This window comes from Epinephelus fuscoguttatus, linkage group LG10 (assembly GCF_011397635.1).
Source record: "Epinephelus fuscoguttatus linkage group LG10, E.fuscoguttatus.final_Chr_v1".
Lineage (NCBI taxonomy): Eukaryota > Metazoa > Chordata > Actinopteri > Perciformes > Serranidae > Epinephelus > Epinephelus fuscoguttatus.
The window spans coordinates 16,307,366-16,331,661 of NC_064761.1; the positions used below are offsets into that span (position 1 = coordinate 16,307,366).

The 24,296-nt window shown below is 40.9% G+C and overlaps 1 protein-coding gene across 1 annotated transcript in view; it reads left to right on the plus strand.

Moving 5' to 3' along the window:
• The window catches only part of raver2 (ribonucleoprotein, PTB-binding 2), a 135,679-nt gene that overhangs the window by 93,904 nt on the left and 17,479 nt on the right, over nucleotides 1-24,296 (plus strand). The window contains exons 7-12 of the mRNA XM_049589052.1: nucleotides 2,329-2,520; nucleotides 11,424-11,544; nucleotides 15,204-15,286; nucleotides 15,377-15,475; nucleotides 16,269-16,380; nucleotides 20,689-21,038. Of these exons, the coding sequence (XP_049445009.1) occupies nucleotides 2,329-2,520; nucleotides 11,424-11,544; nucleotides 15,204-15,286; nucleotides 15,377-15,475; nucleotides 16,269-16,380; nucleotides 20,689-21,038 (957 nt within the window). The remainder of the gene's footprint in view (nucleotides 1-2,328; nucleotides 2,521-11,423; nucleotides 11,545-15,203; nucleotides 15,287-15,376; nucleotides 15,476-16,268; nucleotides 16,381-20,688; nucleotides 21,039-24,296) is intronic.

A 24,296-nucleotide genomic window follows, 5' to 3' on the forward strand; every position in this document is an offset into this window, starting at 1 on the left:
TGTAAACAGCTTAGTGGGAGTATTGTCTTTTACAGAATAAGGGCAATCATCAGAATAATTTCTGTACATAAACATAGTCAGTGTCTCCCACATGATCTACAATTTATCACTTCAAATGTAATTTACAAAAAAAAAACATATACAAGTAAAAAATAGCTCAGGTAGACCTAGTCTGTGCATCAGATACAAAAACAGTTTCAAACAGTGGACACATCCTGAATAAATCAACTCATCCTCTTGTGTGTTTTCAGTATTTTGCTAGAATTCAGCCACTACCAGCAGTGGGTCAAATGGTGTGTTTTAACCATGTGCCATTAGCTTTTAGCCGTTGTCATTATCCAATATCATCCATTAGCTTTAAGCTATTAGCCTGCCTGCATTATTTAGCTGCTCCTCACACACTGGAAATGACTGAACCTCCTTGACAGAAAAGTCTATCATCTTCGGAAGTAATGTTACGGGTCAGCAGTGCTTTCTGGCCTGGAGAGATCCGCTTATTGACTAGTAATAAAAAAAAAAGTGATCACATTATTCCATTAACTGTCCATGTTGTTTGTTGGGTAAAGCTATTAGACTGGTAGCAGGATTTTAATATTATTTGGATAAGATCAGTCCACATTTTGCCTTTACACACATACAGAACGTGTGTGTGTGGGTGCGTGTTGGTGTGTGTGGATGGTTGCTCCCTTAAGCAGTGCAGGAAGAGCAAGAAGAGGATGTATCTGTTACATCATGTCATCTTTTTATCTCTCCTTTTTGACAAAAGGAGCTGAGACAAGTTCTTTTACCTCAGCCACAACACTCACTTATCTGTCAGTTACTGTCTGTCACACAGACACACACAAAAATACATACACACACTCAAAAGCAGAAGTGTGTACACTTGTAACTCTGCAAGCTCCTGTTGGCGTGTTTACATGAATTTAATGAATGCATTTGTTAGCCTGCGACTGAATTAGAAGTGAGCTTGCAACTTTGGGCTTGTTGCTGGCTTTGTAGTCTCACAGTACATCACCATGGTAACTTTAACGGCATAGATGATCTGCTCTGGAGGAGATTGTATTTTGGCCATTGAATCCAAATATAAAATACCCTACCAGTCAACTTTTTGGATAAATGGTATTACTATTCCTAGTCGGGGCCATGAACTCGATGCAGAAATAGAAAAGAGGCTGTTTGCAGGGACCTCCTTTGCTTCCCCCGATGATTTATTAAAAGATAGAATAAATGAAAGTAATGTTTCCAGGCATTTTCACCCTCTCTGGCGAAAGAAAAAAGAGGAGAGCTTCTATTAAGCAGAACCAGACTCATATTAGATGATTAGAATTATCAGTGAGTACATTTCCTCTTGCATATTGAAGAGAAAACCTACTCTAGAACACAGTCACTCCATTAAAACAGTTCTGGGTGATAATGCCTCTGGTGATGTGTCATTTTTTTTATTCATGCAGATAACTGGTGAATTCTGAAAGGAGAAAATGAGCAGTAGGTATTAGGTATTAGTGTCAGTTAATCAGAAGTCAGATCAATCATACAAGAAGAAATCCGTCATAGACGAGGCAGAGTTACAGTGGCGTCAGTGTGTAATGTTGTGTTTGGTTCGTTTTTCTTCACTGCTGGCAGCAACAGATATCCCCATTCATACTTATTGCTGTATCCATCCACAGTGGTTACAGCTTTCATTTGGCCCACTTGCTCTTGAGCATCAACATCTCCAGTGAGGCTCTTCAGATCATGTGTCCATCCAGCATCTGAGACTGCTTATCCTGTTTGGGGTTTCAGGCGGCAGATTCTCACAGGCACACACAATCACATTCACTCCTAAGGGCAGTTTAGAGACTGTTGGACATGTTGTTGGATTATGGGAGATAACCAAAGGCCAAGCAGACATGAGGAGAACATGGATACTCCACACAGAAAAGCCCCAGCTGGCCAGCAGATTTAAACCCACAGCCTTTTTGCTGTTGTTGTTTTACAAAAAGATGAATAGGGGAAACATCCTGGTGCAGCTAATGAATACTATCAAACTGCAGATCTTGCAGAGGTAAAGAAAATTAAGCTATGAAACAGGGGAGGTTTAATTAAACTTCTCTTGGAGCAAAGCTGCTACAGAAGCATTAATAACTTTAATGGTTAAATAAAATGGTCGATAAGTGAAGTTTGTTTTAGCCTGAAGCACAAAATAACCACAATACATCGTGTGTATACTGCGTACATATAGTATGTGGGGGGCTGAGTCAATACCAATTATTTCACTGTGTGCTGAGATGTCGGACTTTGAAAACCCACCTCCCAGCCCTCATTTAAAGCAGTCTTTTTATCTTCCAGCTCGCTCAGGATGAGGGCAGCCCAGTGCGAGGCTTTGGCGTGGTGGAGTATGAGAGCGCGGAGCAGGCGGAGGCTGTGCTGATAGAGATGGATCGAACACTGGTGGGAGGACAAGAGGTCCGTCTCTCACTCTGTACCCCCGGCACCTCAGGGAGAAGCACCCTGGCTGCACTCATCGCCGCCCAGGGTATGGTGAGTATTACCACACTCGTGCACAAGCATGGGCCATATACTTCTGTTCGAGTCCAAAAGAGTAGTAATCAAGCCTGACCTTACCTGTTTTTTATGTCCAAACCAACCCAAGTCCGACACACTGTCTGATGATAAATTTTAATTGACATCCTCCATCCTTAGCTAGATTGCCGCTGAAATAGCTTTTGTGTTGCATTCATGCGTTGTCACGTAAATAACAACCCCCAGCACTGAACAAGAATCAGCCCAACACAGACAGGAAGTCCATCATTTTTATTTGTTTTTACACTTTATTTTCTCTAAAAACAGAACTTGAAACAGCATGTCAAGTAGGCTGATCCTAACCCAAACGTAATTTGTAAATATTTGTCCAAACCCAACCCGGCCCCATGGGTCCTGTCCACAGATCATATTAAAAAATGGACATAGCTACCGTGATATTACCCACTGGTTTGTGGAATGCCATTTTGAGGCCTCAAATTCTGTATTTTGGCTGTCACCATCTTGTTTTTTGGAACCAGAAGTGACGATTTTTGGATAAGAGTGCAGACAGCACGTCATTCAAGCTGTCCTGCCTTTAAATGTCCATAACTTTAAGCAGTAGTAAAGTGTTAACGGGTGAGCAGACTTGGGTATGACAAAGTAACGTTAGAGTACTTTGATTACTTTTTGCAGTTATGAGTAACCTAACGCGTCAGTTTGCTGTTTGAGTAATCAAATACTTCAGTATATTTTCAAACAAGACATCAATTACTTCCGTTACTTTTATATCGCTGGTCCTTCAGCTCCAAAACAGCAACGGCTGTCGTTTGGTTCTAATAACGGAGATAACGTTAAACCTATCAGTCTGACAGAGCTTGTGGCCCGCTACGTGGTCGGAGAAATGCTGCCATTGTCTACGGTCAAGTCTAAATAGGGGTGCCGTAGCATTGTTCCGACATCCCATTGTTCTGATATGTGATTATACTAGGCTATACTGTAGGCCCTATTTGTGTACCATAGAGGATCAGCAACGCAACAAAAGTAGGCTACTGGTTGAGATACAAGTGTCATAGAGAGGAGAGAATGAAACACCATAACCTCCTGTTATTAACTCTGGGGTCCGGGTTGTGTGGGGAACTCTCCGCGGTGCTGAACGGCTTCCGGCAGGCGTATTTCTGCCTTGATGATGCGCCGCGACCGGCTCTGGGTCAGCTGGGAAAGGCTTGAAGCGAAGCAGGCTCACGGCTTATGTGTTTGCCACTTTTTTTTTTCATTTTAACCCACACCATGATCTTTTCCTAACCCTAACCAAGTGGTTTTTGTGCCTAAACCTAACCAGACCTTAACCACAGGGCATCATGATGATTTCGGAACAACAGGACTTCGGAACAATGGGTTTAATATGGTAGGAACAATGGGATGTCGGACCAATGAGCAGACCCCCTAAATAGGTGGAGGAGGACTCGCTGACAGACATTTTTCAGACTCAGGGCTTGCATTATGCCTGGTACACGCTACACGCTGGTACTCACCAATTATCCCCAGTCGTCTTTCACGGCGTGTGTGATGTCATCAGGTTATTCTTGTCCTGTTTTTATTACTTTCACTATTATTTGAGTCACTGTGTGTGTTCATGTGCCAGCCGACATGTTGTTGTAGTCACCTAAAAGTGTCAGCAGATGGCAGGAGCTACATTTGAAGCGCCGTAAGTACTGTCAAGCTACTGTATCTTCCACAGGAAGTTCTGACAAATGTTTCAGAATAAAAGCCTATTTAGAAAATGGAGGGATTCTTTCAGCTGAGGTTAGAAGAGGCTTTTAATTTGAAACAAGTGTTGAGTTTGAAATGACAGTGCGATATGTTAACTTTACAAAGACAACAGAGCGGATAAAAAGTAAATATATAAACACACAGAGGGATTAATAAATAACGGACCGTCTATAATGTAGTCTGTTTCAAATGAAGCTGGGAGCCTCTGCAGTTGTGGTGAGTAAAAGCCCCGCCGCTATTTGTTAATGTTATTACTTTATGTCCGACCGTGAGGATGTGCCATTGTTTGCTAGCTTGATGCTAATGATAGTAACGTTAACTCAGCGGGTTGACAAAGTGCCTCTGCTGTTTCACACCATCATTTCCCCCTTTTACTCTGTGTGGTAACATCCCTAGAGGAAATATTAAAAATGCTGGGGTGTTGTCATACAGTTGTCTACGGCAGCAGGTCGTTGTGTGTTTCTACTGGTCAAAGTGACGGCTGTGATGGGAGAATAGGATCTCAGTGAAGGGCAAGTGGTCCATAACTTGAATTTTGGAGACAAAAAAATGTAGGCTTAGCGCCCTGTGGTCCATTGCCCAAAAGGAAATGTAGAATACTCAAAAGTACTTTAAAAGTGCTTGAGTTACTTTTCTCAGGGAGTAACGTTGGAAGTACTTTTAAAGTAATTGAGTTACTTTACTCAGGGAGTAACGCAGTAAAGTAACTGGTTACTTTTTTTAAAAAGTAATGCAGTAACATACTTTGATTACTTTTAAAGTAACTCTTACCCAACACTGCGGGTGAGTTGTACAAAAATTCACCCCGTAATTGTCATGAATGTTTGTATCAGAGACTAAAACAGTTTTTGTACCAGGCTGTAAACACGTTCATTTTTGCTGTTTCTGGAGTCAGCCTCAAGTGGCCATTTAAGGAACTGCAGTTTATGGCACTTCCCTGTTGGCTTCATTTTTTTTTTTAGCCCCAGAGGTTGCCCCCTGGTCCAGTCGCTCTGGGGTTGGGTATCCACACTCTAATGCACGCAGCTTTTTTTATTTTATTTTGAAAAACATTGATCTTTTCTTTTAACATTTCCTCAAATCTGAAAGTCTATACACTGTATCACCAGGGTTTCTATAGAAACACACATATGTATCCCTGATATACATATACACATACAACCTCTGCCTGTAATAGTTTTTGTGGCTGTGGTATCCCTCCTACACTGTACTGTGGTATCAGAGAGGAACTGACGTGATAATTATAGTTCTATAGACTGATTGGGCTCCTCCACTGTCAACTGCTGCCTAAAATAAACCAAACTCCCGACACAGTATGACACCCATACATTCGAACACACACGGGCGTTTCAAATAGATGCAGCCAAATTACACACACACACACACACACACACACACACAGGTTGTGAATACGAGTGAGAGCTCAAATCAGTTGTGGGAAAGCAACAGTGCTTGTTTCTCTGCATGAGGACATGGATTTATATATAGCTATGTACTTACAGGTGCAGAATTTAGATAGAAAAGTGGGTGAGTGAAATTATAGGCTGAGACTTGATGCTTTTGCAATCAAAAATCAGTGGCATGAATACTGACAAGTTTGTGTGTATATATAGAGGAATGAGGGAGGCAGGCAGTTCCCAAAATGTTTGTTTTAGAGGAAATTGCATTTAAAAAGAGGGGTTGTCTCAAATTCAAGGACTAGACATAAATGTCTCGATGCATTCACACTCTCTTCATCCTGTCTGTGCGTGTCTGTGACTCATAGTCTCTGTAGAGGAGAACAGTGGTCATTGAGAGGGGAACTAGCAGCTAATTAAGTGTACTGTATCTCCACCAGCTCATTGTAGTGTTGATAATGGTTGTTAATACACCAATCGACTGGTAAATGCTAAATGTTGATTTTTATAGATGTCTTATAGATGTCTTTCATGTTTATTGATTTATTATATTTTATTGAAAAAGTATAAACCTTTATTCAAAACCAGGTAATGTGAAAACAGGGTCTTGTGTGTGTTTCCAGTCAACCATAACTGTAACTACACACATTATAATGTAGATTTAGTAGGTTTTCTTACTTGTTTTTAACATGGCTTTTCATGGAGTCCAGTGAACCTCCAATAATCCAAAGTTAATAATGGCCCCATTCACAATGTCAGTCGTAATTTGGCAGCCTATAACAGCCCATAGGCACCAATTATAACATTGTTGCTCCTGTCACATGGAAAAAATGATATTTTCACATGAACCGCAGGTTTATGCTTCATTATGAGTTACCCACAGGCCATGGAAAACCATTACAGCTTGCTGCTTTACTCTCGTCTGATGATAAATATTTTAGATTACTCTAATTGAGCTTATGGAGGGCTACAATTAAAAAGTAGCTCTCAAAGACTTGAACTGCAGCACTGCTAAGCCAATTTCGACACAATGTTTCTGCCCCAACGCCTACATTAGCCCAGTAAGGGTGCTATAATATACTCGTTATTACATTTCAAACTGCTTCACTTCCACTTTTGACTTTTATGAAATGTGTCTGACTGCTGAAGTCCTTGTGGTCTTATTAAGTGCGGGTAAAAGAGGTTGTGGCCTTGAGATTGGTGGGTTAGAAATTACAGGTTATAAAAGCAGTAACGGTCAAAGAGCCTGAATTGTAACGACGAGGATGGAGAAGACATTGAGAGAAAATGTGTGTCTAAATAAATTAGCTGAGGAAGATAAGGCAGCAGACGTGAGGAGGAAGGAGGACACCACCTCAGTGAAAGAAAAGAGGGGGTTAGTTGAGAAGAGAACGGAAAAAGGGAAGGAGGAGGAGGAGGAAAAGGTAGAGAGACAGAAAACGTTTGAGTCTGTGAGGACTGCAAGGTTAGATTAATACCCTGAGGTTTTTATCTTAAAGATTATTGCTGTGAATGTGAGCAGCTGGTAAAAAGAAACATCAGACCTTCAGAAAGAGATCAAGACTCCCGGCTACAGTTCTCCTCTGAGGCGATTCTCTCATTTCTCCAGTTAGTGAATGTGAGTGTGAACGCTGAGGACCAGATGGCCTCCTCCTCCCTCCTTCTTTCTTCTCCCTCCTTCCCTCTCCTTACGCGACACTTCTCGCCTTCCCTTCTTCGCAGCTCCCTTACCTCCCTGGCGTGCGTGTGTGTGTGAGTGTGTGGGTGTATGGCTGGATTTTGTGCCAGTAGCCAAACAGACTGATGCATGCTGACATTTTCTCCAGCAGATAGAGAGAAAGAAATGAGAGAGCTCTCCTCCTCCTCCTCCTCCTTCTCTCTCTTCCCTTGAAAGACGCTGTCAGCTACGACTGGCCTTGTTCAACACCAGCACACACATACACACACATACACACACAGCAGTTTTCCCTGCTATAACACACAGAAACACATACTGTATGTGTGCACCAGACTCTCCCTCTGTTGCTGACAGGCTGGAGTCAAACCCGCTCCATCCCCGTCAGTAATGCTCTCTCTTCAGGATGTGACAGGGAGGAAACAAGGTTGACTCGAGCTGAAGTCATGCTGTAGCTCAGGGGCAGACGAGGAGGAAATATCACCATCCTGCTAATGTTGTTTTAAATAGCCGTGTCTTTGGGCCAGACAGCGAGCGCTGCCGCCACACTGTCACTGCTGAGGAGGATCTACAAGGGCCGCTCCATTCGATTTGACGCAGTCTAATTCAATAGGATTTCATTTGAGTCCGTTGAATTAAATTTCGCAGGGTAATGAGTGATTAAATTATTTGGGGATGTGCCTTACAGTGTGTCTCTCGACAAAACGCAAGTCCGCAGAGAGCAGTTGAATTCCGGGAAAATCAGCTCATGTCAAATGAAATGTAAGCTTTGCTATTAACAAAGCAAACACACAAAAGAGTAAAACATGCCTTTTTGAAGGTCTGGTGTGTTTGGCAAGAACAGAATGAAATACGAAATGCAGCTACAACAAAAGTAAGTGAAAAGTAAGTGAGCAGTGCTAAGAGGACACATCTGCAGTAGGATCCAGTAACACTGAAACCTCCTGGTAGACCAATGGTTAAATCGCATCTAGATGCAAACCATATGTCAGGTTCAATTTCAGCAGTAGACCTTTGTTGGATGTCATAACCCTCACTCTACTTTTTTCCCCTCATCTTCTGTCTCTTTACTATCAGCTGTCAATAACTATAAGATAAAACTTTATTGATCCTAAAGGGGAAATTGCTGTGGAGCAGTTGAAATACAAAGTGGCAAGAGTGCAAATATAAAGGTCCAAGATAGCAATAACATTAAGGTGCAATATGTGCAATGCAAAAACCAGGTTAACAGTGTGGATCATAAAAGGGTTAGCAGATTGATGGTAGGAACAGTTATGATGCAAGACTCTGGGGGGCCTTAGGCAAAGAAGCCCATCAAGGCCTCCCCACCAACCCCACCCCCTCCTGCATGCACCCATGCCCCTATAGAAAAATAATTCTGCGTATACAACACACTAGAAAAACCACTTTTTGATTCAACACTTAAACTATTAACAGTTTGGACTGTACTTTGTATAAAGTTTGTTTTATGTTTACTGTAAACTAGGGCTGCCCCGACTAAGAATTTTCTTGGTTGACCACAGTGCAGCGCTAACTGTCTTTCAGGCGCTGTTTATAAGTGTGTAGGCGTATCGTCCCTGGGACAAATGTAAAGCTCTTGGTAGCCCTGCACTAAAATGATCAACTTTTATGTGTTTATCAGACTGAATATTTACAGAAGAGGGGAAAGATATCTGTCGGCTGTGACTGGTTTGTAATGTGACTCCTGTCTGACCGCTGAGCGTGGCCACTTCCTCTGTCTGTCCTTTCAAAGTAAATTCCCACGTGGTCCAGTCATATAGGTTTTGATTTATTTTGACAAGGCACAGCTCCTAATAGAGGGTCACATTTTTGTTTTCCTGTGACTAAGCGACCAATGAAATCTTGCAGACTAATGACCTTTCTGGTTAATTAACTTTTAGTCGACTGTTAGGAGGCAGCCCTAGTGGGGACAGTGGTGTTCCAAGACTCTGGGGGGCTTTGTGTAAAGTACTGTACTTTGTATAAAGTATATTTTGTGTTAACTGTAAACATGATTAACAAATTCACAGAATAAATAAAACCAAACTGAAAACAATAGTTTAACACCAAATAACAGTAACAATACTAAAAGCCACAAAACAAATTTGAGCTGGGAAACCACTCAGTAACTCAGCAGACTCAGCAGCCAGACATTTCTCCATTATCTGTTTAGGAGCAGCTCAGATTGCCACTACAAGGAGAATAGCTGATGATCCATCGTAACACTCCACCTTAAGTGAGCCTGGTCAGTTTCCAGTGGGAGGCTAACTTCTCTCTCTAACTTTGAGGCTAACCCCCTTCACTTTAATCAGCAGGTGACAAGCAAGACATGGGAGCTTGTGTTGGGTCTTGAGGAGTTGTAGCATTTAATCTCCGACAAAGAGCTTAAACTGAACTCACACGGCACTGCTATGTTTTACATACTCTCTGCTCTGGTCGCTGCACACACATGTTCTCTCTGTCACCAGAGGCTCCGTGCAGGACGTTTTTGGGGCAGCAGTGGTGCACTGTATATGTCCTTGGTGGGAGGTTTAAGGGAGTTTATAGTTGTCAGTGGAAAATGTGGAAATACAAGTAGCTATGGCTGTCATGACCTCGCGCCTCTCAGTAGGGATCAGTTTAGGTGCGTTGCATATAGATATGAATGTGAATCAGATCTGAGGTTTGGGTAGTGTGAAAGTACATGGTTAATACACAATGTTTATGGTTCTGATTATATGTAATAAAGCTGGAAGATGCCAAAAGAAACATCTTTTTAAATTGTGAATTAAAAGCTAACTTGTATATTGTAGTCTCGCCGGTACTTTTAATACCCCCCCTTATACCCCTGTCCCCACCCCTACAAGAATCTTGCACATGACATATTTGCACGTAGTGCATTAGTCAGTCCACAAGGGTCGGGATCAATGATTACGATGTTGCACCTTGATCACCGAGATCATTTTTTAATGGCGTATTTAACTCAGAAGAGAGACACTTGCAAGCTATGTAAGCTGCACTGGAGTGTGTATCCCCTGTCAAATGTGGAATCTGTAACATTTCTCGGTTCATCTGTCTTATGTCATTTGGTTTTCACACATAGATCCTTGTTATGTAGCTCTCAAGCTCTCTGCCACAAATCTGCCACATGATCAAGGCGAAGTATTTAAAGGTCCTGGAAATTAATTCTCTATATGAGTTTGTTATCGTGAACCATGACATCCTGCGCAAACGTAAGATTATGCCAAAGTTCAAACAGTTTTAGAATTTCACATGAAATGTTTTAGTTTATATTAATTTACTTTTTTTAATTTCTATTTTATTTATTTATTTTTACTGTGGGCTTTTCACTGCTTTGAATATTTCTTGCATATTTCTCTGCACCTGTCAGGATCCAGCAACATTTGAACCAAAATCTGATGACAGTTGCTGAGTTGTTTGCTCATGTTGCCAGGTCACTGTCAATCAAACCTAATTACAGTCAATGGTCTCTTTTTTCCTGAACTGACTGTTGACAATTTTGTAACAAATATTTACTTTTATTAGAAATACAATATAAAACCATGTTTTGGTCTTGTTTGTGCCTTTCCTGTGTGTGGTTTCTTTTATTCACAGTTCAGCCGGAATGCAAGATTGCAGCAGATTGCCACAACTTTTACAGAAAAATATCTCAAGGTTTTTCTCAACATGGCATCAACATATAAAATTGGCAGACAACTTATGAATATGTGTCTGAAATGTCTGCAGGATGGCCTCTTCTTTTCCTCAAGTTTCTACCTAAACTTTTTTTATTCCATTTCTCCTCCTGCCTTGTTTGTCACATCTCTTTTCCCCCTCCTGTTCCTTTTGTGTTTCTCAAACAGCTCTGTCCCTTTCTCTTTTTTTATTTTGTCTCCCAGATCAACTCCCCTCTGCTGACATTGCAGACATATCCTGCTGATGTAAACCAGTGTAATGATTACTACAGCCATCAGGGACTCCTAATGATGAGATCAAAACACATACTGTACACCACGCATGCGCACACACATACATTCACACAGCCTCACTTTTCTTCCTCTAACTTGTGTATATGTGTGTATTTTCTTTTTGTTCTCCAGATTCTGAGTAATAGGAAAGGTCTGCTACCAGAGCCCAACATAGCCCAGCTGTTGACCAGTATGACCAACCCTGCTGCCCTGCAGATCCTCATGAGGCCATACCACACTGGGAAAAGAGGCGGTATGTGCTGCTGCATGGAGCATGGACCAGCTTTCAAACCCCAGAAATTATCATATACAGACTTTATTTTAACAAAGTTTGACTTTTTTAACATGCCCACTAATTGTTTCGTGAGTCGTGACTGCTTTCATCTCACTGAATTATACATAATGACCTTCATCAAAAATATGTCATGTAGTGTACAACACCTTGGGCTATTAGTGTGCAACGACCTTGTGCTAGCTTGCCCTGACATACTTTATCACAAGCTGGAGGGGAGGGCACCAGAGAGGAGTGTAGATAGAGATCAACTGGTGGTGTCACATATTCACTTTGAAGTAAAAGGTTTGGTCAGGAGAACAGATAACCACCCACACAATGAAATGACAGCAGCGTGACTGTAAGAAAATCATAGCAAAAGAGCCAGGCAAGGTTTGGCGTCGCCCTTCTGCCTCTCTGTAATACTTTCCTACACATGATGATAAAACACAGGCCTACTTAAACACTAAAGCAAAAGCTAATATAAACATTTGGGGCAAAAAAGAAAACTAATTTTATATATACTAATATAAGATATATAAAGTCAGAATAACAAAATGTTTTAATGGTGAATGAATGTACAGCGAAATTTACACTAATTAGAAAAAAAACACAAATGAAAGTAAATTATTTTTAAGAGTGGAAACTAGAACCTGACTATGACATAACACTCACTGAGAAAGTCTGTTTTATGTGGTTGAAAGCTTTTAAGCCTTATGCTTTCCATGTAGGCGTATGGAAGGGCAGGGAGGTTTGCTCTTTCTGCCTCAGGCTTTCCTTGTTTGGGCATGGAAGTGCAGGGAGGTGTGCTCTCTCTGCCATAGGCTTTCCACTTAGGTGCGTGGAAGAGGCTTTCTGCGTAGGCCAAAGGAGGCAGAGAGGCCCCAGAACAGAGCCATACTGCCAAAGATAATACTGCAAATGGAAATTACGTTTTCTTTGACTAAAGTGGTCCTGACTGAATTATCTCAAAGAGACACACAATGACTACTGTTTAAAGAGAGACAAAACGACAACAAGGAGACACAAAATGACGTCACACAACATTACCACAAAGATATACAAAACCAGAGAAAGACGTCCAACAACTACAAAGAGAGACCTCACAAAGTCTGTGTGTCTTGCTTCTGTGTAGTAGAGGTGGTTGGGCCTTTTGTATATCTCTGCCCAGGGGCCCAATGTCTCATAATCCACCCATGTTTGCAGCTAGTGCAGTTCTCTTGTTAAGGTGCAACTAAAAACCTTTAACTTTAAAAATAATTCATCAAATTTGCATGTATGATGCACTTTTTCTTTTTTTAATGATCTTTGATATTTTAAAGCAAATTCTGAACTCCGTCTTTTGTGTCATCTCTCCGCTCCTGAGGGGTCTTGGAAGATAATCAAAGATCTACTGTAAGAGTCCGTCCCTCTGTTAGGCCCTCCTATATATTGTAATCACCTCGTCGACTGCTTCATTATTTGATGAATGGCTAATCAGGTATTAAAATGAAATCGTGTGACATTAGTGGAACAAATGAGAACAGGAAGGAGAGAAGATGGTGGAGGTGGGGGAAGCTCTCTTAAAAGAAGTGCACGCACAATTAAAGTCTAAAATTAGGACCTTGATTAAATGTTAAACTTTCTCCACCTAGTCTGGAAGCTACCATTATCATTGACGCTTACATTTATTATGAGGAGGCCTTGTGATCCAGAGAAGTAACACACACGCACACAAAAGCTAAAGAGAGGGGGTGTGTAGGTGCAGGGTGGCAATCGCCTGAAGGTGAGAGAAGCCTTGCTGATATGAATCCTAAACTAGAAAAATGTGTTCAAGTGTGTGAGTGGGCAAGCCCTCCTTAATTTGGAAGTGTATACATGATTTTCCCATTAAATAGAAATATCGTTTTTATACTTTATCTTAAGAACAAGACATACAATTAAGAATCGATGAATGTCAGTGTTCTTGTTGTTGCCATGGTGATTCGGTAAGCAAGAGGATTGATTATTCTGTCTGCTAACAATAATAATAATAATAAAAAAAAAACCTGTAACTGCTTATTTTCAACATTGGTGCACAAACATGCACAGATGTAACCATTTCACTAGATCCCTCAGCAACCAGGTTGTCTTTATCACAGCTACGTGGCAAACTAAACACACTTCAAATAAAAGTTTAAGACCACAGTGGGTCTTGAGGTTTTGCCTTAAAGCATAAGTGAAACTGTGAAATCAGTATTGGACATCAAATTCAGTTATTTTGATTACAAATCAGAAAATGATGAGACAACATAAACAGTCATTAGACCAAAAAATTACAAAAGCCGTAGTAAGAAAACTGGTTTCAGAAAAGCATAGAACTCTAACTGTAAAATAAGTTATATTGTCTCATACCACTGAGATTGGCAAAAAGACTACAACTGGCCCAAACATTTAAATTAGGAGACATGTGCTGGAGCTTCAGAACCTATGCCAATTTTTTTTTTTTTTTTTAAATTACAGAAATCCCCAAAAAATTACAATGTAAACCTGCTGCAAATGAAAAAGAGTACTGCAGAAAGCTAAAGCGAATACATCAACAGCAAACACACTGCAAATACAGAAACGATGCAAAGTAAAAAAATACACGGACCACAAAAACAAATGCAATAGAAAAATGCTGCATATCTGGTCAACGCAACAGTTATCCAGTCTTCTTGGGGGAGGGTACTAAGTAGCTGCATCAAGATCCCGCCCCTTTTTGGAGGGGTGGAAAACAGAGGATTCTATAAATAGATGTCAATGCAATGTGACTTGCTTTTGCATTATAATTTTGACAAGTTTGTATGCATTTATTGTTTATTAGCTAAATGTTGTTTTATAAACATGTCTGTTGTTATTTGGGCATTTTTTAAAATGTAAATGTTCCATTCGCGGTCCCAAGCAGCGTTGTCTCGTCTGCCTCCATCATGCAACAAAGCAACTGTGGCCTTCAATGACTCACCAGGTGAAAGGGCACCACAGAGCGTGATTAATCAGCGTTAAATTTTTTTAATGTGTTCTTCTGTGATTTTCTGTGATTAATTAATTGAAATTAACGTGTTATTTCGACAGCCCTAATATTTACATTGCAGGGACTGATTTATTTATTTTTACAATTTAAATTCTCTCTCTTGAATTCATGCATTTTTACAGATGAAGACAGTAACTTGCCAAATTGTGAAAACAGCCAGTGATGTGCTGCAGCTAGAGGCAGCTTCTATTGTTTTTAAAGGAAACTGTCAGTGCTCTTAATAATGACAGACCGTTTGAAGTTTGCATTTTTCTGCTTTTCTTCTCTGTATTGATTATTTCGTTGTTGTTTGTTTGAGCTTCTTTTCGACGGCATGGCCAACATCAAAATGAAGTTCAAACTTGGGAAAAAAGTTCTGGGGGAGGCAATTTGCTTTGTGCTAACACAATATCCTCATATTGCTTTACTCGTGCTTGTTATGAAACAGAGGGCCGTGCGATTGTTTGACATGGGCTGTAAATGACTGATGGATTGGTTGTCTGACTAATAATTCTGCCTGTTGAGATGATGATTGATTAATGCATTAGTGGAAACCAAAATGCAAAACAGAAAATCTCACAGAGCAGCTGTGATTGATGTTTTTGTTCGTTGTTTGTCTGTGTTTTTAAAGGGAAGTACGGGCGTCACGCCAGCCTGCCGTTCCTCAGACCTCCTCTCACCACGGCTCTGCTCACACTGGGAAAAGCACACCAGGTCACAATATCATCAACGAGTTTTCTTCGTGTATGTGTGTATGTGTGTGTTGATGTTTTTTTGTTTACAATATTTTTCTTTACCTTTCAGAGCGCCATGCTTGGGAACGGACTGGTCCTCCAGAACCTCCTGCATATGCAGCTCGCACAGCAACAGCTTCTTCACATCAAAGACAAACGCATCAGCAGCGTAAGACACCTGTTTGTTTGTTTGTGTGTGTGTGTGTGTGTGTGTGTGTGTGTGTGTGAGTGTGAGTGTTTTATGATTCGCAGGTTAGTGGTGAGGGTGAGACATAGTTGCGGGCATGTGCATATGTGCTCTTACCTTTTCCTCTTCAGCATTTGATGCATAATGAAACTAAACAATCACCACAAACCATGCAACCTAATTGCTTCTTCTCTGTTTGAAAGGAAGACCTTGAGGTGTTGGAGTTTCCATCCACATTTTGATTTGCATATTTCAAAATGTCTCTGGTGTTTGCTTTAATTGCTGAAGTGAAAGTTAAAAGTCGCAGTGACTGATGTTCGGAACATTTGATGTTTTAGAAACTGGATGGTGACGATTCAGAATCCAGCGAGGGAGAATCCTGTTTATTTTTCTCCCTTTCTTTTTTAACCCTCTGTCACGCCCTCGCTTTTCATAAAGTGTTTGTGCTAGGCTTTTTCCTTTCCACTGTTTTCCTAATCATTTCCTCTGACTTTCTGAACAATATATACAGCTGTAATGGGGCAGAGAAGAATGTTAAAAAGAAGATAATACATACTGTTTACATTTTATGTGCAGCTGAATTATTTTCCTCTGTAGTATATATTCTGTTTCTCTTTTGTAATTGTGTCATTTAAACTGTATGCATGATAGTTGAACACTCAGCTGTCTCTCCCTCATCCTCTCTCTTATCTCTAATCTCTGTCTACCTTCTCCTTTTTTTGCTTTGATAACTTTTCCTCTCCGCATCTCCTCCTCTCCTTTCTCTCCTCCTCAGGTCTCCAGTCTGCTCGGGGACCCGTCCAGGCTGCTGATGCAGAAAGCTTTGTCTTTGCGGCCTCCAGGCCTTGTGCCGTTGGGGAAAGGCCTCCTGGGAGACTCCCCTACAGGTGAGCAGGGCCAAGTATCAGTACGCCCTCATCAAATGACTTGGTGTCATCACTGCAGACTAATGAGAGCACAGTGAGACCTGCAGCACATTTCTCTTTGGTGTCTTTGTCAATGCTGTATTTATCAGATTCATTTGGTTTTCTTTTTTCACTTCTTCAGTCATCTGCCAGTGTAAGAGCATTAAAAAACTTTTGATGAGTTAGTTCTGCAGTCACAGCACCTTGTTTGGTGCTATAACACAAAGCAGCGCATGCAATTTCTTGTAACAGGAGCAGGTGGCACATATAATAATGTCAGATCAAGGCTGATAGTGGCTGAGCAGCTGCTCAGTGACGGCCTTTTTTTTTGTCTCTACTGAGGTCTCAATATGAATGTGGAAGTGATTCATTGATGTCAAAATGACTGAGGTTATCTTGAACTTGTTGCTTTTTCAGATTAGATCTTTGAAATATCAAAACAAAGTTGTTTTTTCAAACACCATTTTATATTCTAAGCATAGATTAAAGTTCCAGTGTGTCGGGTTTAGAGGGATATACTGGCATAAATGGAGTATGTTTTATTTAGTGTATAATCATCTGAAAATTAGAGTCGCTGGGTATTCATTACTTTAGAATGAGCTGTTTAGCTCTTCATAGAGAGCGGGTCCTCATTTACAGAGATTGCCATGTAGCACCCTCATGTTTCTACAGTAGCCCAGAACGGACAAACTCAACACTGGTTCTAGGGCTATTCATGTTTTCTAATGTCAGCCACAGTAGTTTGTAGCCCCTCCATGACGAGGGTGTCATATAATGACTTACATTTTTTTCAGTGTTCTCACCAGTTTAAGTCATTATGTCCTTTTGTTTCGGAGAGGAGACAGCTCGGTAAAAACCTCTTGAATTTCTGAATAGGGAATAAGGTGAGCACTAGGGGTGTGCCATATCATCTCGTTCACGATAATACAGGTATATTTTTTAATATCATGTAAAAAATTCATATCCTGATATTTGCAATAGTTGGACTTGTTGGCATATTGATGTCATACTGTTACCCATGGCAACAAAAGAGGCATGGCTTAAAAGAGAAATAATAAGCAAGTCTGTGGTGGTTCCAAAAAAGGAGCAGCTTCAGTAGTGTGGAATAAACTGTGGCGTCCTGAATGTTTTACGAACTTCTCAGTTCATAAAACACGGACTTCTCAGACTCTTTTAGCAAGTTACCGTAAGTTACTCTCCCTGTAGAGGCAACTCATTCAGCGGCTCCTCTGGCAGCAGCACAGCATTTCTCCCTCTCCTTTGTTATAAACCTTTGGTAATGTAAACCTATATGACGGCGGCAGCCTGACAAAAAAACACATATATGTGAATGAACGATAGTTATGGTAGCATAACAGCCTGTCACAGGTTACAGCGTGATGATGGAGGGGAAAATGGCGGAGCATAAAGGCCCAGGTGGAAAAAAAAACAATTCAATCATTTAGGATTTTGCTTAAAAAGAAGGATATCACCTGTTGATTTATATACGTATGTAGTTCCCAGTGTACAGTATTTTGTATTTGGGAGCTGTTTAAATGTGTAATTTGTGGTAGATTTTATTTTGTTGAGCTATTAATATCGTATATAGAATCCGAATCTCACTCTGAGATACTGTTGTTTTACAAACTAAAGAAATGAGAGATCAGTTTTGTTTAGTATGCAATACTGTTTTCTGAAATTAGTAATAATTTTTTTTTTTTAACCAATTTGTCATATCGTCAATAATATTGTTATCGCAAAAATACCCTGAAATATCGTGCTGTTATTTTAGGGCCATATCGCCCACCCATAGTGAGTCCTCAAGAAGTTATACAAGAAAACAGGTGAGCGCACATTAGCAGGTGCTGGGCAAGGGGCTCATTTCCGCCATATGAAACAGCATAAGAGAAACACTGATTTGTAACATGAAGCTGATTTATTCAGTGTTTTTACTGGTTTAAATAAACTCATCTGTTTGTTTTGGAGAGGAAGAGACCTCTGCGGATAATACGACTCCCGGTAAAAACCTCCTGAACAATGAACACTGAAGGAAGTCTAACCAGAAGAAGTTTCAGCTGATTGCAATCTGCAGTACTCACCACTAGATGCCACTAAATCCCCCTAAATCTTACACACTGTTTCTTTAAGTAATGTTAATGACCAGCCTTGTGTATACTGCTCTAAAACAAAGCACTTTTTTGACCAAACATTGGTATAGCACAGAAAAGGGGACTGCAATATACTTAATGTGTGTGTGTGTGTGTGTGTGTGTGTGTGTGTGTGTAAAGCAACTTTCACCTCCCCAAAAAACACAGAAGCATTACCTCTTAGATTCACCCTCATACAATCTTGACAGCCTCCTTGTTGAATGTGCCTGAATTAAAAGCCAATATCCTGTTAAGGCTGTTAAGATAAGCCAGCTGCACAACTTCATATCCCAACACAAACCCAAATTTTGATTTGAAAAATAAGCTTACATAAACCCAAGCTGTGACATCTTGTTTCACAAAGTAAAGAGACTACATATGCCTCAGTATCCCAAAGAGTATTTGCATTTCGTCATGAAAAGGGCTTCCTTTTTCTTGCTCGGTGCGAATTTCTCATTTGACTTGTTGCAGCTGGGAGCTGAGTATTTGTGAACAATAAAAAGGATGTGAACACAGAAGATGAGGGGGTTATACGTGTAAAGCGATATGTAAATAGCCCTCAATCATAATATGTTAATGTCAGGTGTCAGGGTTGCCCTTGTGCAGATTCCTGAATGCCTCACAGTCGCACATTACTGTACAACACATCCCCGGGAAAACTGCAGTTCATTTACAATTCAAATCTCCAGCTGAGAAAAGCTCTGTTGTTTTAAATGGAAATGATATATCACAGACACAAGCATGTGTGTGCATGTGTGCGGATGTTTTGTGTGTCCCTCTTTGATTGTGTGTGTGTGTGTGCGTGCGTGCGTGTGTGTGAGTGTGTGTGTAATGTGAGGCTTTTATCAGTGCATGTGTCTGCTGGGATTGTTAGCTTAAGGCTTGTTAGAGCTGATTCTCTTATTGTGCTGTGGAGGCCATTTGTCACAGCAATATTGGATTTATAATAAGTGTGATTGTGTGTGCGAGTGTGTGTTTTCACCTTGAGTGTGTGTGTGCATCTTTAAGTTATGTGCGCTCTTATGTCTGCGTATGTTTGTTCTGTGCTTGTGTGTACATATTTGTGTTTATTAAACCCTGGAGTGAGTGAAATATTGGGAGTGTGGAGCAAAGTGCTGGGCTGTAAATAAACACGATAAGTGATGATGTACGAGCTGGAAACCCATTCTCAAATATTACAGCTGGCTCTGCAGAGACGCTCGGGCTGAGCTCTCAGTTTCCAGCCTGTCTGAGTGATTCGTCTCTGACCAGGGGAGACAGAGACGCTGATGCTCATCAGTAAAAAGCATTTCACGTGTTTATCTGGCATCTCTCCTCATCTTGCTTTTGTTTACTTTCACCTCATTTACTTTACATTGCTCCTCTTTGCTGTATTTTATGTATTTCCTATATTTTTCTTTTCCTAACTTTAATTTTTTCCTGCTTATATCATTTTTCCTTCCTTTCTTTTCATTTTCTGCGTCTCTGTCTTGTACTTTGTCTCCCCTTTCATTTCCTTTTCTGGACTTTGCTGTTTCCTGCCTTTTATTTTTATTTTTTTTTCCCTTTTCTTTCAATTTTTCTGTTTTGTTGTTTTCTTCTCCTTTCCTTTTAATTTCCTTCTTCTCCTCTACTTGCCATTGCTTTCTTTCCCTGTCCTTTTAATTGTTTTTCATCTTTTCCTTTCCTTTTCCATTTGATTTCTTAAATTTAACGTTGTTTCCTTTACTTTTTCCTTTCCTTTTAATGTCCTGTCTTATCCCCTCCCCTCTATTGGTTTCCACTGTTTTCTTTCCTTCCCTTTACTTTCCTTTTTTATTCTTTCCTATCCTTTCCTCTTGTTTCCTTTGTTTTCATTTCCTTTCCTTTGGTTTCCTTTCCTTTCCTTTGGTTTCCTTTCCTTCCTTTGATATCTGTTGTTTTTCATCTGACTCTTTTCCTCTTTCTTATCCTCTCTATTACATTTCCATTCTTTCCTTTCCTTTGTTATCCTACATATTTTTTGTTTTCCTTTCCTTCTTCCCCTTGCTTTTGTTTCCTCTCCTCTCCTCTCCTTTCCTTTTGCTTTCCTTTCCTTTCCTTTCCTTTCCTTTCCTCTTCCTTTGTTTTCCTTTGTTAACTTTCTTTCTTCTTGTTTTCTCTTTCTTTCCTTTTCCCTTTTCCTTTCTTCCCTCTCCTCTCACAGAGTTGGGCCAGGAGTCAGTGCCACCGTCTACCCACAATTCCACAGTAGTGGTGTCGGCGGCAGGTGTGATGCCATACCTCCAGGGTCGAGCTGGAGGGGGAGAACAAAACAGCAGCCATTCTATCTCCACAAACCCTTCTGCTTCCTCCTCTTCTTCTTCCTCCTCCACCTCCTGTGACAGGCAGCCAGCTCCTCCTGGGACCATGGTGAGCTCCCATCCGCAGGGACAGAGCTACTCCTTGGGTATAAGTAACTCAGGCCTCGGCCCGCCTCCACCTAAACCCCCTGGAGGAGTTTATACATCAGCAGGCCAGCACAACAGCTCTGATGGCTGCCCCCTGGCTGGCATGGTGAGAACAAATCATTCACACACAGCAAATACTGAACACTGCTGTCCCTCCACTTCTGCATCTCACATTATTCTTTGTCACCTCTGTTTCTCTCCATGAGTCATTAGCTGTTTCTCTGGTTGACAGATAATTAAACTGTTTTTAGAATCCATGAATAGTTGCTTGTTGTGTTTAAAATGATGTGTTAAACCAGGGGTGGCCAACCAGTCAGAGACCAAGAGCCACAAAAATTACCGTGGTAGTATAAAGAGCCACATCATACAACTTGTGCTTACAAACGCACTCCCTCTCTCACACAAACACGAAATGACATAAAATCAAAATCCATACATTTCCAATTTTCAAAGCCAGATTTATTTATCTCACACACAAATGAATAACCATGAATAGAGATACACACAAACACAGTCTCTCCCTCGCATACTGTCTTTCTCTGTCCCCCCTCCACACCCACAGTCTCTCCCTCTCCCACTCTCTCCACACACATCCACACAGTCTCTCCCACTCTCATACTCTCTCCAGATTAGTGTTGTCACGGTACCAAAATTGGGACCCATGGTGCGATACCAGTGAAAGTATCACGGTTCTGAGTAGTATCACCATACCACAGCAAAAATGAGGCAGATGTGCCTTTTGTCATTTATAAAAAGATAAATAACTTTTCTATAATACATCAATGATATTTCAGTGGAATAAATTACTTACTGACTTATTCATACTTCAAAAACAGTATCAATAAGTGATTAACATGGGGGGATCAAAATAAAATAAATAAATAAAATAAAAATCAACCAGCCACCCTCCTCCCCTGACAAGTAAAGAACAGTCCCTAAAGTGCGGTGAGGTTTGTGGGCCGTTACCTGACACAAAGAGAAATGTGAACGGCTCGTTTCTCCTCTGACACGCCGCATAGTTGTGTGCCACCACAGCTCGGCTGTTCAGGTATTCCTGAGCAGTCATGACGCCAATTTATTCACCTGGAGCCGGGCTTCTGGGGCGCCGGTAAGCCATTATCTTGTGCCGCGAAGCACTATGGCCATTATTGGCCAGCGCATGGACACTCACCCTCCTTTGACTGGACTTTGAACTTATCCCACAGTAGTGGCACCATGTCATGTACCGTGGTGTTTAAGTAGCAGCCTACTACGGTCTACCGCTGGTACCAGTATACCGTGCAACACTACTCCACACACAGTGTCTCCCTCTATCATACTCTCTCCACACACGCACACACACACACACACACACACACACACACAAAGACACGCATTTCTTCCCTGACATTTTTTGTTGTGCGATATCGCCACCGCGCTGCAGTCCTGCATTCTTCCCAAACTCCACACCCTCTCACCTGCACGTGCGCACTCCTCTCTCTCTCACTCGCTCCACTTAAGCCTGTTACATTTCTTAAAGGGCCATACGCACTCATAACAATAAATACATTTTTTTATGATGGAAGAGCCACACGCCGATGGTTTTAATTAATGGATTGAAGAGCCGCACACTGATAGGCAAAGAGCTGCATGCGGCTCGTGAGCCGCGGGTTGGCCACCCCTGTGTTAAACAATGTTTGAAATATTTTCAGCTGACTAGTTTTAAATCTTGTGATAGGGTCCTAAATATGCTCATAATGGCGAACTCACATATTGTGCTGAAGACTGAGGCTAAAGCTAAAGTTACCATCGTCACCAGCTGGTGATTTAAGTAACTTAGAAGACACAGAAATAAAGAAACAGTGTTGTATTGCAATGCAGAGCAAGTTAGTTATAGCTTACATAATAAAAAAGAGACAAAAAGACCAGACTTAAACTAAATATTTCATCCTAACCCTGTTTGGCTGCTAAACCCACATTATATAAGCTTGTGTTTTCACTTAACAAAAGAAAAGACTTTTGACTGATGACTATCCAATGTTTTTGCTAAACTTAAGGCTCTCTCTGGTAACGTATGCTGGGGTTGCTGGAGTATAAAATACCCTGAAGTTAACAAAGAGCACGACAGAATTGCTAACGTTAGCCTGAAAACATCCTGGATTGGCTTCCTGTATGCTAGTCACTACTGTTTATTAATGTATTTTCTTGATTCTGTGCTTCTTGGCCTTGAAAGCAATATTTAGGTCCTTCTGTAGGTAGTTAGCCAGGAAAGGCAGACAAAAACACTGGTTAATCCATGGCATACACTTCTGCTTTTATGTTTTTGGGTTAGAAAGAAAAAAAAGGACCAACTTACAAACTCTTTAGATCAGAGGTTTTCAAACTTTTTGTGCCCAAGGCGCACCAAAGGGCAAGCCAATATCTCAAGACACACCTGTATATATATCTGTGCACAATGGCTTCTATATCATGTGTTATCACCCTTATCATGACATAAGAGGACAAAAATAAGACAGGTAGCTTTTGTGATACTGTTTTTTTTTCTCTTTTCTTTCAGTGGTAGCTGACTTCGCTGGTGCTTTGTTGTAATTTGCTCCATACAGTCAAGCGATCCATTGTCCCACTCACAGTTTTCTCCTTATAATTGTTATCATGGCTATCACACTGGCTGCCAATCACAGCTTTTGATATGTCACACACATACAATTCCCACACATGCAAACTATAACAAATAGGTTCCCTGTGAAGATTTTTTAAATTAAATTAAATGACGTTTTTTAACTTTTTATTGGGAAATGGGTGTGCACAACATAGTGATCAAGTCAATTAAAAATTAATTCATAACTTTTTGTATAGGCCCAGTTGAATATTGCAATACTAACATGTGGCTAATATCACAAAATCCCACGGCACACCTGGATTGGCGTCACAGCACACCAGTGTGCCAGGGCCCATCATTTGAGAGCCACTGCTTTTGATGCAGGGTATCTGGGGCAACCTCTAGCTCACCTGGTAGAGTGCGCCACATATAGACTGAGTCCTCTGCAGCAGCGCGGGTCAGATTCCGACCTGCGGCCCTTTGCTGCCTGCCATCCCCCCTTTCTTTCCCCACTTTTCCTGTCTGTCTTAGCTGTCCTGTCAATAGTGGAAAAAAAATCAGCCAAAAAATAATCTTCAAAAAAATAAAATGCTGAGTGTCAGTCTTATTGCAGCCCCATGCACACATAGATACGGTTGCTAAGCTGTGACTGGATGATCAGCATAATGGGCACTGTTTTGTGATATTTTATAGACTAACTAAAAAAACTGGTTGTTTCAGTCCTTCTCTCTCTTTCTATCCAGCTGTCTCTTGCAAACAGGTATTTATTTGTAGTTTAGCTGTATT